Source organism: Schistocerca serialis, chromosome 2, assembly GCF_023864345.2.
Source record: "Schistocerca serialis cubense isolate TAMUIC-IGC-003099 chromosome 2, iqSchSeri2.2, whole genome shotgun sequence".
Lineage (NCBI taxonomy): Eukaryota > Metazoa > Arthropoda > Insecta > Orthoptera > Acrididae > Schistocerca > Schistocerca serialis.
Window position 1 is genome coordinate 1093539722 of NC_064639.1, and position 14434 is coordinate 1093554155.

Consider the following 14434-nt stretch of genomic DNA (forward strand, 5'->3'; position numbering starts at 1 on the left):
AACAGTCATGTTGTAGAGCATGTTCTGTGACAAAATGCTGTGTACTGTGTATTGCCAGTATACAACCTCTGCCTACATCCATGCAACCCAACTGGTAACTTTGTGGTAGTTGTGCCAATGTAAAAGACCAAACAGTGTTTACATAAGAGGTGGTACATGACGTCATTTAACAGGTGGCTCTTCCTTTCAAAAGCAGATTTTCTGGGCCATCACATCCAATCCTAGTACTGCTGATCCCTCCTAAAAATTAGGAGTAAAGCTCTTGTTACTCAGTATTATCCAGACTTTACTGTATTAATCAGCTACTTCGACAAAGTTATGACTTTCTAAAATCATGCCCTGAAATGATGTCCATTCTGTCAAACATTTTGCCCATCATACCTACAACAGCTTTCACTGCTCTCCCAATATCCACAATACCCTTGTCAGACATTATGCTCTTTCTGCACATTTCCATACCCTAAGCTTCTACTCCTGTGACCATCCCCACTGCCCGACTATACCAGCCCTATAATTGGTAAAACACACTGACACGGAGAGAGCCACCTGTGTAACAACACATGCCTTGTACCAGCTGTTATGCAAACACCGCTCGGTCTTTTACATTGGCATGACTACCACCGAATTATCCATTAAGATGAAAAGACATATGCAAAGGGTGCCTACTGGCAACACACAATTTCCTGCTGCAGAACATGCTCTACAACATGACAGTCATGACCTCAATGACAGTTTCACTACACATGCCATCTGGATTCTCCTCCCAGACACCAGCTTCTCTGAACTCTGCAGGTGCAAACTGGCATTACAACATGTCCTTTGCTTTTTGCCACTCACCTGGCCTTAATTTACGTTAAATTCCTTCAGTCTCAACACTTCTTCTCAGTAACTAACCCTTTATTCACTCCCTTTTCTCTTTCTATATCTTCTATTTTCTAACCTTTCTATCTCCCCCCTTTAATTTCTCAGGTTTTCAAATCTCATCCAGTGGATTCCCGAACAATTAGTCTTTCCTTCTCATCCCATCCAGTAAGTCCCCCCTGATCCAGGATTCCTGGTGACTTTTCTACACTTTCCCAATGCCCTATGCCTCACCAGTCCTTTTCCATCACCCCTCTCTCATCCCCTTCAACCCCACTGCCACGAGGAGACACTGGCTCCAAAAGCTTACAAATTACAAGTTGCAAATTTAAATATCTTTATATGTGGGCTCTACTGCTGCTACTTAGTTAGCAGATTTTTTTTTAATCCACCCAATTACATTATGCTTGTATACTGAGTTTGAAATGAGTGTTAAACAGACCATGGCCTACAGGAACCCTAGGAAATCAGATTGGGACTCACATAGGAAAAATCAAAACTCACATTTGTCTGAAATCAGAACTTCAATAAGAAACCCAGTAGATTTTGAGGAAATGGCAGATGTACGACATCTGCCGTTATGGCCTCGTATTTAGTAAACTGCACACTCTCAAAGAAGTGCACAAACAGAAATGCACCTTGGTGGAACAACAAACTGGAATAGCAACAGAAGTAGATAGCAACACTGTTCAGCCTTGTAAGAAAGAAAGGACAATGAGCAAAATATTGGGAGGCCCTTGTCAAATATAAGCTATCGTCATGGTATTCTGTGATGAAATAAAAGGTACAGCTACTTGTGACAAACTTCACAAAATCCTCACTAGAATATCAATAATCCAGGAGGTACTCAATGGAACACGAATGATGGGTGTGCAAGGACAGTGAGTGAGCTGTTGGATATGTTCCTCAATGCTCAATTCCCTCAATGCACTCTGGCAGACAACATAAACCAGATGTCGGTCCCTGAGAGGTAATGGTTTACGGGTAATCAATGGGAAAAACTGGGATTCTGTCGGAGAATTTGCCGAATTCAAAAAGCCCAGTGAGCAGTGGGAATGTTTCAACCATTCAAGTCACAACATTCAAATGGAATCTTTCCAGTTCTACTGCAACAAGCAGGAGAGGATTTTAACTGGATTCCTGTATAGACCATCTGGCCTCAGCCTCCTAATACTTGGAGGACAATGAAGGTTGTTTCCATTACAAAGCCGCCAGAGAAAACTGATCATACAGTGCTAAGGATATGAGACCTGTCCTATCCATCCTTCCTCCCTGCTTCTAAAGAAATTAGAAAAACTGATTAATGTGCACGCTAGGAAAAGAGGTTAAATGAAGTTCCTCCGCATATCAACCAGGCAAATCATTTGAAACAGCACTTCATCAACCACTTGGAAACGTGAAAGAAAAAGCTCTACAGTGTCAGGGAACTGCTCTTTGTATCTTCCCATTTATTGAGGGGGCTTTAACAATACAACCTTTGAATCCGTGGTTACAGCTGCACAAGAGCATGGCACTGAGGCCACCATATGCAGGTCAATTAAGATCATTCTAAGAAGAAGAAAGGTAGATGCAACCACGATGAATGAGAAAATGATGATCAACACCACCAGGGTGTGTATGCAATGAGGGGTTTAATCCCCACTTCTGTGGAACCTAGTGGTTAATGAACTCATTGAAGAGTTAAGTCCTAGAGGCTACTTTTGCCAAGGATACACAGATGATTTGGTTATAATAAATGACAAATATGCTAGTACTATTAGAAGAACAGCACAATGTACACTGACTACTGTGCAAAACTGGTGCAGGAAATAGATGTGTCAGTCTCAAGAAAACTGTTGTAGCACCATTTATGAGGAAGCATATCCAGTACACATACTGGAATTTCAACCTCCTCAATCCAACTCTATCAATAGATGGGATAGTGAGTATTAAGTATCTAGGGATAACCAAGGTTGTGAAACTATTGTGGACCCCTCACATAAAGAATATTCACTGAGGTGGCAAAAAGTCATGAGAGCTCCTAATATTGTGTTGGACAATCTTTTGCCAGGCGTAGAATAGCTACTTGTCATGGCATGGACTCAACAAGTTGTTGGAAGTCCTCTGCAGAAATATTGAGCCATGCTGCCTCAACAGCCACCTGTAATTACGAAAGTGTTGACAGTGCAGGATTTTGTGCCCAAACTGGTCTCTCAATTATGTCCCATGTCGTGTAATCTCGTTGGCCAAATCATTTTATCGAATTGTCTAGAATTTTCTTCAAACCAATCATGGACGACTGTGACTTTGTGACAAGGCACACTGTCACACATAAAATTTCATCATTGTTTGGGAACACGAATTCCATGAATGTCTGGCTGCAAATGGCGTCCAAATAGCTAAACATAGCCATTTCCAGTCAATGATCAGTTCATTTGGATCAGAGGACCAAGTTCATTCTATGTAAACACAGCCCACAACATTATGGAGCCACCATCAGCTTGCAAGTGCCTTGCTGACAACTTGGGTCCATGGTTTTGTGGGGTCTGCACCAAACTCAAACCTTAACATCAGCTCTTAACGACAGGAACCAGGACTCATGTGACCACGCCACGATTTTTCAGTTGTCTAGGGTCTAGCTGATATGGTCACAAGCCGAGGAGAGGCACTGCCGGCAATGTCGTGCTGTTAGCAAAGGCACTCGCACCTATTGTCTCCTGCCACAGCAGCCCATTAACACCATATTTTGCTGCACTTTCCTAACAGATACATCCCTTTTGTGTCTACATTGATTTCTGTGTGTTTTTGAGATAGTGTTACTTGTCTGTTATCACTAACAACTCTACACAAATGCCATTGCTTTCGGACATTAAGTGAAGACTGTCTGCCACTGTGTTGTCTGTGGTGAAAGGTAATGCCTGAAATTTGGTATTCTCGGCATACTCTTGACACTGTGGATCATGGAATATTGAATTCCATAACAATTTCCAAAATATAATGTCCCACACAGCTAACTCCAACTATCATTCTCCATTCAAGGTCTATTAATTCCACTCCTGCCCATACTTACATCAGACAGGTTTTCACACAAATCACCTAAGTACAAATGACAGCTCCGCCAATGCACTGCCCTTCTGTATCTCGAGCATGCGAAACTACTGCCATCTGTATAAGTGCCTACTGCTATACCATGACCTCAATCTATGTTCCAAGGCAAAAAGTACTCTTATAAGCACTAGATGGGCCTGTCGTAAAAACTAGGGTCCAAATCCCACAAGTATGTACTGGATATACACCACTGTAATAAGACCTATGATAATTTATGGGACTACAGTATGGTGAAATAAAGTAGAACAGGAAGTGACTTAAGGAGCTTAGCAACATGCAGAGACTGGCCTGCTTAGCTACAACTGGCAGAATTAGCATCAAATACAATGCTGGAATGGAGACCACAATGGACATGTCCCATTACATCTTTGGCTTACAATGAAGACAGTGGCAGGAGCATGCAGGTTAAGAAGTGAGAATAAATGGATACCTTCAAGATATCAAGAATCTCTCGCCAATATAGTGAGTGTGGTAAATATAGGAATGGTCAGGGAAATGCTGGCTGGCCATACAATAACTTCCAGTTGCTCCAATAAACCTTTCAGTGTAATAACATGGAAAAAAGGAGCAGTGGAAGAACAAACCACAACAACATTCAAGAGACAGTCTGGTTTACTGACAGGCTGAAAACAGATTAAGGTGCTGGTGCTGGAATATACAAGATACAGCCTAGAACAGAGAGAGCATTGTCTTTAAGGACACGCACCACGGAAATTGCAGCATCTAGATTTATTCAGACAGCCAAGTAGCTCTGAAATCTCTATCAACCCCTGCAACGAGATTAAAGATCACTGCAGAATGCCACAAAGCCCTTGTGAGACTAGGGGAAAGCAACAGGGTATACCTGTTGTGAGTCTCTGGTCACTCAGGAATTAGTGGCAATGAACGTGCTGATAGACTGGCCAGGACAGGCACATGGCAGGATCAGGAGGCAGCATATAGAATATTGGACTAAGATCCAAAAACAAAAACATCCCACACTAAATAAACCACGGCCATATTTTAAGAGAAGGTCTGCAATCCTGGGCTTGAACTTATGATAGGACCTATGACTTGCCATGGGAACTTTAAGAAACACTTATACATGATGGGTGCAGAGGAAGACGCCCCTATGAATAGACTATGTTATGAAGAAGGTGAAACAACACCACACCTTATCTTCCGATGCAAAGCACTAGATGGCAAAAGATACAGAATATTTTGGTTGATAAATCATGAAGGAATCATGTCTAATAATCAACTAGGAAAGGGTTTCCTGCAACTGTTTAAGGGCAGCAGCTAGAATCACGGGCTACGAAACCGAACAATAAACTCAATTTCCATATGGGTAACAGTGGGCTAAGAGCACTGTTGTTTTTGTTTCCCTGCATCAAAAAATGGTTCAAATGGCTCTGAGCACTATGGGACTTAACATCTATGGACATCAGTCCCCTAGAACTTAGAACTACTTAAACCTAACTAACCTAAGAACAGCACACAACACCCAGTTGTTTCCCTGCATCAATCTAATCAAAACACTCATGCTGGATGAAGAAACCATGTGCTAAAGGGCTATCTCCTATGCATAGTGTGGTGAGCAGCACCTCTTCCACTGGTGTGGCTGGCATAAAGTTCACCATGCCTGTGTGGTCTAACTAAATGATTGCAGTTTGTCGTCTGCCGCCTCCAACTATTCAGTCTTGCACTTATGCACGGTTCTTCTGTCAGATAATGCGATGAAAGCATACAGGGGGACGGCACATCGACATACATTATCATCCCGACATGCTTCTTTGGTTGCTTTGTCAATTATTTCGTTTCCCTGTATCTCAAAGTGTCTAGATATCCAGCAAAAGACCACCTCCTTGCCTCATTGTTGGTGCCACTTTCAAGAATTATGGATGAGCTGAATTAATTTGTCTATTGGGTGTATTTAGCAGACCACTTTCAGTGCACTGTCAGATTCAGAACAGAGGAGAAACTTTGTACTACGATGCCATCATAATACCCTATAAATCTGCCTCATAATTATTAAATTGTGGAAGGTGGCTTGGAAAACCCTACCCGGAAAAACAGCTAAACAATCAAGGGCATTTCCTTGGGATCCATCCACACAAACAACAATAAAACAGTAGACATACTTAAAATTTAAGGAAACATAAACTGGAGTATAAATTTTCTTGCGCTGCATCAGGATTAAAATTACTTTTGGCTATCAGAGATGACAAGGTGGCAATTTTTTCCGTCCCTAGCTGTGTAATCAGCAATCCAACATAACCAGATCCATGAGGCAGTTGTTAGCATTTATCGTAACGACTTTGTCACACTGGGGTAATTCCTGAGCAGCCACAAAAACTGGGATGGACCGGCACATTCAACTCAAATGGAGGTGCCAACAAATCCAGAGTGGTGATTTACTAAACACAGACTCAGAACTGGGCTAGATATGTTAGACATTTCAGGATTTAAGCTAGCCTCCTACTTCTGCAGAGTAGATATGGATGGAGGAGGAGTTGCCACATTTATTAAAAACTGCCGTAAATTCAAGAACATTAACATTAATAAATTCTGTTTAGAGCAGCAACTAGAAGCATGTGCAACAGAAGTAGAGTTCCATAACAGATTCTATATAATAGTAACTATTTACCAAGCACCTGCAGGAAATTATAATCTATTCATAAATCATCTAGAAGCTCTTTTGGGTTATTTAACAGGAAGAAACAAAGACATTTTGATTGCTGGTGACTTTAATACAGATTTTCTACCGCATTCTTCCAGTAAACATTTACTGCAGTTAGTAATGTTGTCTTTCAATCTAACTCACACTGTAAACTTTCCGACTAGGATCACTAAATCCTCAAGGGCAGCCATTGATAACATTTTTATAGACAAATCAAAGGAACAAAATCATATCATACATCCTGTAATAAATGGACTATCAGATCATGACATGCAGCTCCCTGTTTTAGATGTAAATTCTAAGCAGATTATCAAGACTGCTAGATATGAGTACAGGAGAGTAGTCAGTCAACCAAAAATTGAGTGTTTTAGAAAACTGCCCAAAGATATGAACTGGAAAGATGTTTATAGTGCTCACGACATGAATGAAAAATATAACACATTCATGAACAATGTCAGTACCATGTTTGAAAACTGTTTTCCTCTTAAAGTTGCTCAAATTAAACAGAAGTCTATAATAACACCATGGATTACACAAGGAATAAAGATTTCCTGTAAGACAAAAAGGAAAATGTATCTGTCGACCAAGAATAGCTCCAATGCTGATGATTTAGCTAAATACAAGGAATACTGTAAAATATTTAAAAAAGTAATTCAGACATCTAAACAAATGCACTACGAGAAGAAGATAGCAATGTCAGGGAAAAAATATAAACAATATGGGATATACTGACAGAGGAAACTGGTAGAACCAGAAAGGAACAGGAGCAAATAGCATTAAGGGTAGATGACACATTAGCAACCGATGGGCGTAGTGTGGCAAATCTATTTAACAAGTACTTTATATTAGTTACTGATAGAATGGGATTGTCAGGATCAGTAAATAATGCCCTTGAATATCTGAAACTAGCCTTTACAAATAGCTTCAGGTACATGAATATGGCACTCACTACACCATAAGAAATAACTTTCATAAGAAAATCTTTAAAAACAAAGCATTCTAGTGGATACAATGAAATACCAATAAAATTAATTAAGGCATGTTCTTGTGAGTTTAGTACAATTCTAAGTTACTTGTGTAACCAGTCAATTATAACTGGAACATTTCCTGACTGGCTAAAATATGCAGATGTTAAGCCTCTATTCAAGAAAGGGGATAAAGAGATACCATCAAACTACAGACCGATTTGACTTTTGCCAGCATTCTCAAAAAGTTTAGAAAAAGTAATGTACAGGCAGCTTCTCAACTATCTGACCACAAGTAACATATTATCAAGAACACGGTTTGCATTTCTGAAGGGTTCTGATATCGAGAAGGCTGTTTACACCTACAGTGAAAATGTACTTAATTCATTAAATAACAAATTACAAGCAGCAGGTATTTTCTGTGATTTGTCAAAGGCATTTGATTGTGTGAACCACAACATCCTTTTAAATAAATTAGAATTCTATGGTGTCACGGGCAGTGCTGCAAAATGGTTAAAGTCATACCTCACTAACTGGAAACAAAGGGTGTCAGTGCAAGGGACTAGTGAATTAAGTCATCAGTCATCATCAGAATGGGAAGAAATTACATGTGGTGTCCCACAAGGATCCATCTTAGGGCCATTGCTTTTTCTTGTGTACATTAATGAACTCTCATCAGTTACACAGCCAGAAGCAGAGTTCATTTTGTTTGCAGATGACAAGTATTGCAATAAATAGTATGTCGAGTGTAGTTCTAGAAAGATCTGCTAATGATATTAATAAATGGTTTAAAGCCAACTCACTGACATTAAATTTCGAAAAGACTCACAATATGCAATTCAGAACCTGTAAGAGGTTTCCACCCAGCATATGCATGAAGTATGAAGAAGAGCAGATAGAAGAGGTTGACAGTCTTAAATTCCTGGTATTACAACTTGATGATAAATTCAGTTGGGAGGAGCACACCACAGAACTGCAGAAACGCCTTAACAAATCTGTATTTGCAATTCGAGTGTTAGAAGACATAGGCGACATAAAAATCAAAAAGCTTGCATACTTTGTCTACTTTCATTCCGTAATGTCATATGGTATAATATTTTGGGGTAACTCTTCAAGTCAAACAAAAGTTTTCAGAGTCCGAAAGTGTGTAATACGTATTATTTGAGGAATAAATTCTCAGATGTCCCGTAGAAACCTCTTCAAAGAACTGGGTATACTAACTACTGCCTCTCAGTATATGTACTCCTTAATGAAATTTGTCCTAAATAATATATCTCTTTTTCCAATAAACAGCTCAGTTTATACATACAATACCAGGAACAAAAATGATCTGCACAAGGACTTAAAAGCACTTACTTTAGTTCAAAAAGGGGTCCACTACTCAGGAACACTCATCTTCAATAATTTGCCAGCAAACACAAAAAATTTAGTTACAAATCAAGATCAGTTTAAAAGGAGCCTGAAAGACTTACTAGTGGCCAACTCCTCCTACTCCATTGACGAATTTTTTAATAGAAACGAATGATGTATTGTATATATTCATACTACTAGTATTGTTATTTCAGCTAAAAAAAAAAATGACATGTTCCACATCTACCCGGATCTCCTCAGCACAGATCTATGGAGCAAAAAACTAATCTAATCTGGTCCAAATGCTCCTGTCAGTATCCAATTGCCCTCATGGTGGACAGCATAGCAAATATGGGTTGATCTATAAACAACACGGGTTGATCTATAAACCACACTGCCACAATCTAACTGCGACCTGACAAATACCCTATTACACTGCAGGAGGCGGGACCTGTCAGCTCCCCGCACCTATCACTGAGGCATTTCAAAATATAATTTTTTTCACAGGTCTTTCAGGTGTGGGAACCAGATTAATTTTGAGTCAAGAAGTAGGTCCAAACAGCACACATCCTTAAAATTTGCAACAGTGTCCCATATTATGATCTCTTGTGGGTAGGCTGGTTAAAGTTGTTGGTTAGTTGGTTGATTTGGAGGAGGGGACCAAACAGTGAAGTGATGGTCCCATAAGATTAGAGGATGAGGAAGGCATTTGACCATACCTTTTCAATGGAACCATCTCGGCATTTGTCTGAAGCAATTTAGGGAAATCACGGAAAATATAAACCATAATGGCCAGATTCGGGGTTGAACTGCTGTCTTCCCGAATGCGAGTCCAGTGTGCTAACCAGTGTGCCACTTTGCTCTGTGTGGTTAAAGTTAATGCGTGCAGTCTTCTCAAGTGAGAACCTAAAACCAGTTTTATTGATCCAAGATGAGCTGAGGTTGCCTCATCATTTTAAGATCAGAGGAAGAATTAGATCACAAAATCATTCACAAACAAAGAACTTCTAATGGGCTTTTGACTGCAGAGTGCACTGAAAGTGACTGCAAACAGTGGGAAACTGAGTATACTGCCTTCGGAGACTACAATCTCCTGAACAGAGCTGTCAGACAAGCAATCAACAATGAGATAGCAGAAGCGACTGTACTCAAGGAGGAATTGAATAAAGAGAGGCAGACATCTGTGTAGTCCCCACTCATGAAGTTGGACAAGAATGTTTTATCTCCCAGTGAGGCCTTGTATTGCCATCTCCAATAAACTTAAATTTTCAAGGGCAGAACAGTAACACCTAAAACAACACTAGGTGTGGCACATGTGGCCCCATGATTTGAAGAGCCAGATGAGACAGCAGTTGACCCTGCACTTTAGAGTCTTAAGATGCATACACAGGATGTCACTGAAAGCCAACGAACAACAGCCAACTGATGTTGGTTGCCAACGCATCTGCGTGCCTCCTCCCATCCTTAATTAATCGTGAGACTGGGGCAACTGTTTCGGCCTGTGGAATTGCAGTGGTTCTGATAACTTGTCAAGGCTGCTCTCATTTTGTTGTTTTAAGGTGTCTTTTAGCTAAAATTTCACCAGTTGATATTAACAGGGAACAAGAGGATTTAGCAGTCATCACACATTTAGCATTTATTTTACTGCAAATTGATCACCAGAAGAAGATGAAGAAACAACACTCGTGGATGAACTTTTTTTAAAATGTGGGGAGCATTGTGGTGAGGCAAAATATCTTAAATCTAAATCGGAACTTGGGCCTATTCATAAATTATATATATAATTTTTTCCCTAAATGAAAGCTATACATTTCGAGTTGTTATTGAATTATGTAGATCCTAACCAAAGAGCATAACTGAAATACTTAGATACCAGAGATTCATATGACAGCTTAATATACACCTTTAAAATATCAAAACAGCCCATATGCAAGAGTGTACCTCCCCTTTCTCTCATAATCCCATCTGTGTCACTGATATGCTACTGTGTGTCCACATGCAACAGTTGATAATGCCCGCCAATAAACGAATTTCCAAGACTAGAGTCAAATGGTTCAAATGGCTCTGAGCACTATGGGACTCAACTGCTGTGGTCATAAGTCCCCTAGAACTTAGAACTACTTAAACCTAACTAACCTAAGGACAGCACACAACACCCAGCCATCACGAGGCAGAGAAAATCCCTGACCCCGCCGGGAATCGAACCCGGGAACCCGGGCGTGGGAAGCATGACTAGAGTCGTTTTTGTTTGTGGTCGTCAGGTTACGGAAAACAATACAAACGATTTTTGATTAACGGAGTCAGGTCGCAAAAGTCTGGAGCCGATTGTCCACTGATAAAGTCCCTTTCCAGCAGGAAGCTTTAATTTACTTTCACTGGTTCAAGAAGCAATAAATCAAGTTCCAATCGCAGCTGAGTGTTATAAATGAAAGTATTACGGTTTTCTAAAAGAAACTAGGAACGGAACTAATAGTTTGTGTGTAATATTTAGGTCTAAAAACTAAAATCGAAAACAGAACATTAGATACAGTGTGTGTTGCCACTTAAATAGGATGCCACTGTTGTAATATGACAAAGTCGTTCCTCTATTTCACGTTAGTCAACCAACTGGAGTATCTCTCTTACAAAACTCAAGAACATCTGCGCCTTACGTGTGCAATGAAAGCAAGGAAGCAGCAAACTGATTACCAGTGATTGAACAGAACAGAGAGCGTTCCAGACGCCTACAATAACTGTAAGCGTAAGCAGTAGGTCAATTCTGACAACTCTTTTGAATCGTATCTACAGGCAGTTTGTTATTCCTCTACGCACTTGTATTTCTCCACCCTTCACTAGATAATAATGACTGCTATCATAGACCTCATTACTTCTTTCAGTACAAGTTTCTTACAATTAGATGACTAACCTGCAAAGCTATTGGAGACGTCGAGAACTCCTTTCGCTCTCCATGATCCTAATAACACACCCACCACTCTCTCCTGGTTTCCAATTTTTCCCATTCGATTAAAATGGTCCACAACACTTAGTAACACTAATGGGTGTACTACTACTTTTGAGGTTACTATTTCTTGACTCGGCATTTCGAATGCGTTACGCCAACCATGAATCCACAGAAACCACTGTCTCTGCTTTGATGAGAGTAGTACAGCGATTGGGTCATTTTCACATAAATGCAACGTCAGTGTTAACTAAGTATACTGAAATTATTAATGTATTTTCTTCTTTCTTAAAAAAGCACATCTGTGCCGGAGAAACATTAATATCTGTCTTCTAGGTACTGAAATTATCTTACGTAGTCCATAGTTTATCTGAACCAGCGATTTTCATATAGTGAGGGGTAAATTATATTCTGTAAATTTATTCCGAGCAGAACAGTTTGGTGTACGTTATTCTACGTACTTTACTTCTCTGTTTCCAAAACTTCATTCAAATATTCTTAAATTAGCATAACAATGTCATTTAGAGTTCTACACCTGCTGACAATGCGATGTTATGCGCACTGGACTTCATTGACGTCAAAGTAGTTCGGAGGAGGAAGATAGACAGTGTGCAGTTTACACAGTGATGTTTGTACTAAATATAAGGTATTGATAATGAGAGAAGAACTGTTCAGATGTTGTAAACAAGGAAATGCAACGCGAGTGAAGTACTTACTAGAAAACACTGACATCAATCCAAATGTTAGAGACGAATGGGATAGTACTCCGTTATATTATGCTTGTCTCTGTGGTCACAGTCAGGTGGTTGACTTGTTGCTAATGAATGGTGCTCATTGTGATGCCAATACTTTTGATGGAGAGCGTTGTGTTTATGCAGCACTTACTGACGAAATATCGGAAAAGCTACGAAGTTACAGAGTTCTGTCCAGTCGTACGATGCGACGTGATTATTATGACGAATTCTTGCGCCGCCTTTTGCAGTGTAGTGAATACAGCGATGTAACATTTGTTGTTCACGACGAAGAGTTTCATTTGCACAAATGTATACTTTCCTCAAGATCAGCATACTTTTGCGACAAGTTTAGAGCCAAATGGCAAGATAGACAAGTTGTGACTATTAAGAACAGTTTAGTAAAGTCGAACGCTTTTAGAGCACTGATACAATACTTGTACACAGGACGTTTAGAAACCCACCTGGACTCTGTGGATGATTGTATTCTTCTGAGTTCCAATTGCAAGCTGTTTGTTCTGGAAGAAGAGCTGAAGAAAGCACTTAAAAAAGTTACTTCTTCTGAATATGTCAAACCAGGTATGCATGTCAAAGTTATTGTGTTAGAATCGTCTGAGCTTACCGGTCAACTTCAAGAAGACTTTGGAAGAATGGCTGATGACGTTGTAAGCTGTTATGAACCGCAAAACTTTGCTGATTTGTGTTTATACGTTGACGGGCGTTCATTTTACTGTCATAAATTGTTTGTTTGTGGCCGGAGTGAATATTTTAGCACCTTAGTGAGAAAGGATCATTTCAATGAAGTGAATATTGATACCGAGTTTGATGTTCCAGTGATAAGAATTAATGGAGTGCCTGTGGAAGTCCTTGCAGCAGTATTGTATTATATATATACCAATGCTGTCAATGTTCCTCCTGACCTTTTATTGGATCTTCTACATGCTGCTGACATGTATTTGTTACCAGGTCTAAAAAAGTCTTGTGCAGCATTGTTGGGTCAGTATTTGAACACAGAATGTGTGATGGCATACTTACACACAGCACGTTTGCTTGGCTTACCACAACTTGAAGACCAGTGTGCAAAATTCATTGCACAGAACATTTACACAATGCGGAATAATAAATCATTACATCAGATGATTTTACAAGATGCAATGGATATTCAACATCGACAAGAGACGGACAGTATTTCTATTGTTGATGACATCAGGTACCATATCACCTCACACATTGCCAGTATCAGTGAAACAATTGAAGCAAATAACAAGTTGAAGGAAATTGATGAATTGCTTGAAACCTTGGGGCTGGATGCATAATCAAAGTCATTGTTATCAACTGTATCTGTTGTTTTGTTTGTTGATTTTTATTTTATAAAACATGTTGACATTTTTAATTTGAAATAAACTAATGTGGATCAGTCAAGCTTTTCATCTAAATCCTAGCAGATGTGGATAAATTGATTCCATCACCCTGTTTTAAGTATTCTGCAAAGCATTCCAGAAAAAGAGGGATGCTCATTATGTAGTTTCCTTTAACTTTCATTTGCTTGAAATTTTCAGTGTACTGGTTATAAACTGCATGTAATTCAATGCAGTGATGATTCTTTTAAATTTCTCAGCATTGTACAATTAATATCTTCGGTCAACAGGAATATTCAATACGAATCAGCTTTGACCAGTGAGATAATGTTAATGGCTGAGACTGTGAAGGCACGTTTTGGTGTGTATATTCACAGTTTTGTTGTTAGTTGGCAAAGCCAATGAAAGTGGGGGGGGGGGACGCAACCCTGGTTGTGTTGACAGACTGATCTGTACCTTTGCCCAAGGTCTAGGTTAAGTTGGAA

At 39.7% G+C, this 14434-nt stretch overlaps 2 protein-coding genes across 2 annotated transcripts in view; one reads left to right on the forward strand and one right to left on the reverse strand.

Moving 5' to 3' along the window:
• The window catches only part of LOC126458552 (26S proteasome non-ATPase regulatory subunit 7), a 64343-nt gene extending 52275 nt beyond the window's left edge, over window positions 1–12068 (reverse strand). Inside the window, exon 1 of the mRNA XM_050095672.1 lies at window positions 11828–12068. Coding sequence (XP_049951629.1) covers window positions 11828–12002 — 175 coding nt within the window. The 5' untranslated portion in view covers window positions 12003–12068. The remainder of the gene's footprint in view (window positions 1–11827) is intronic.
• Window positions 12069–12254: 186 nt separating this feature from the next.
• LOC126458551 (ankyrin repeat and BTB/POZ domain-containing protein 1) lies at window positions 12255–14008 on the forward strand. Its single transcript, XM_050095671.1, has one exon. It carries the CDS (start codon window positions 12516–12518, stop codon window positions 13905–13907), a length of 1392 nt encoding a protein of 463 aa, XP_049951628.1. The 5' UTR covers window positions 12255–12515; the 3' UTR covers window positions 13908–14008.
• The last annotated feature ends 426 nt before the right edge of the window (window positions 14009–14434 follow it).

What these genes read in the sequence shown, in the direction of transcription:
- LOC126458551 (XM_050095671.1), top strand. Translation starts at nt 12,516, where the DNA reads ATGAGAGAAGAACTGTTCAGATGTTGTAAACAAGGAAATGCAACGCGA.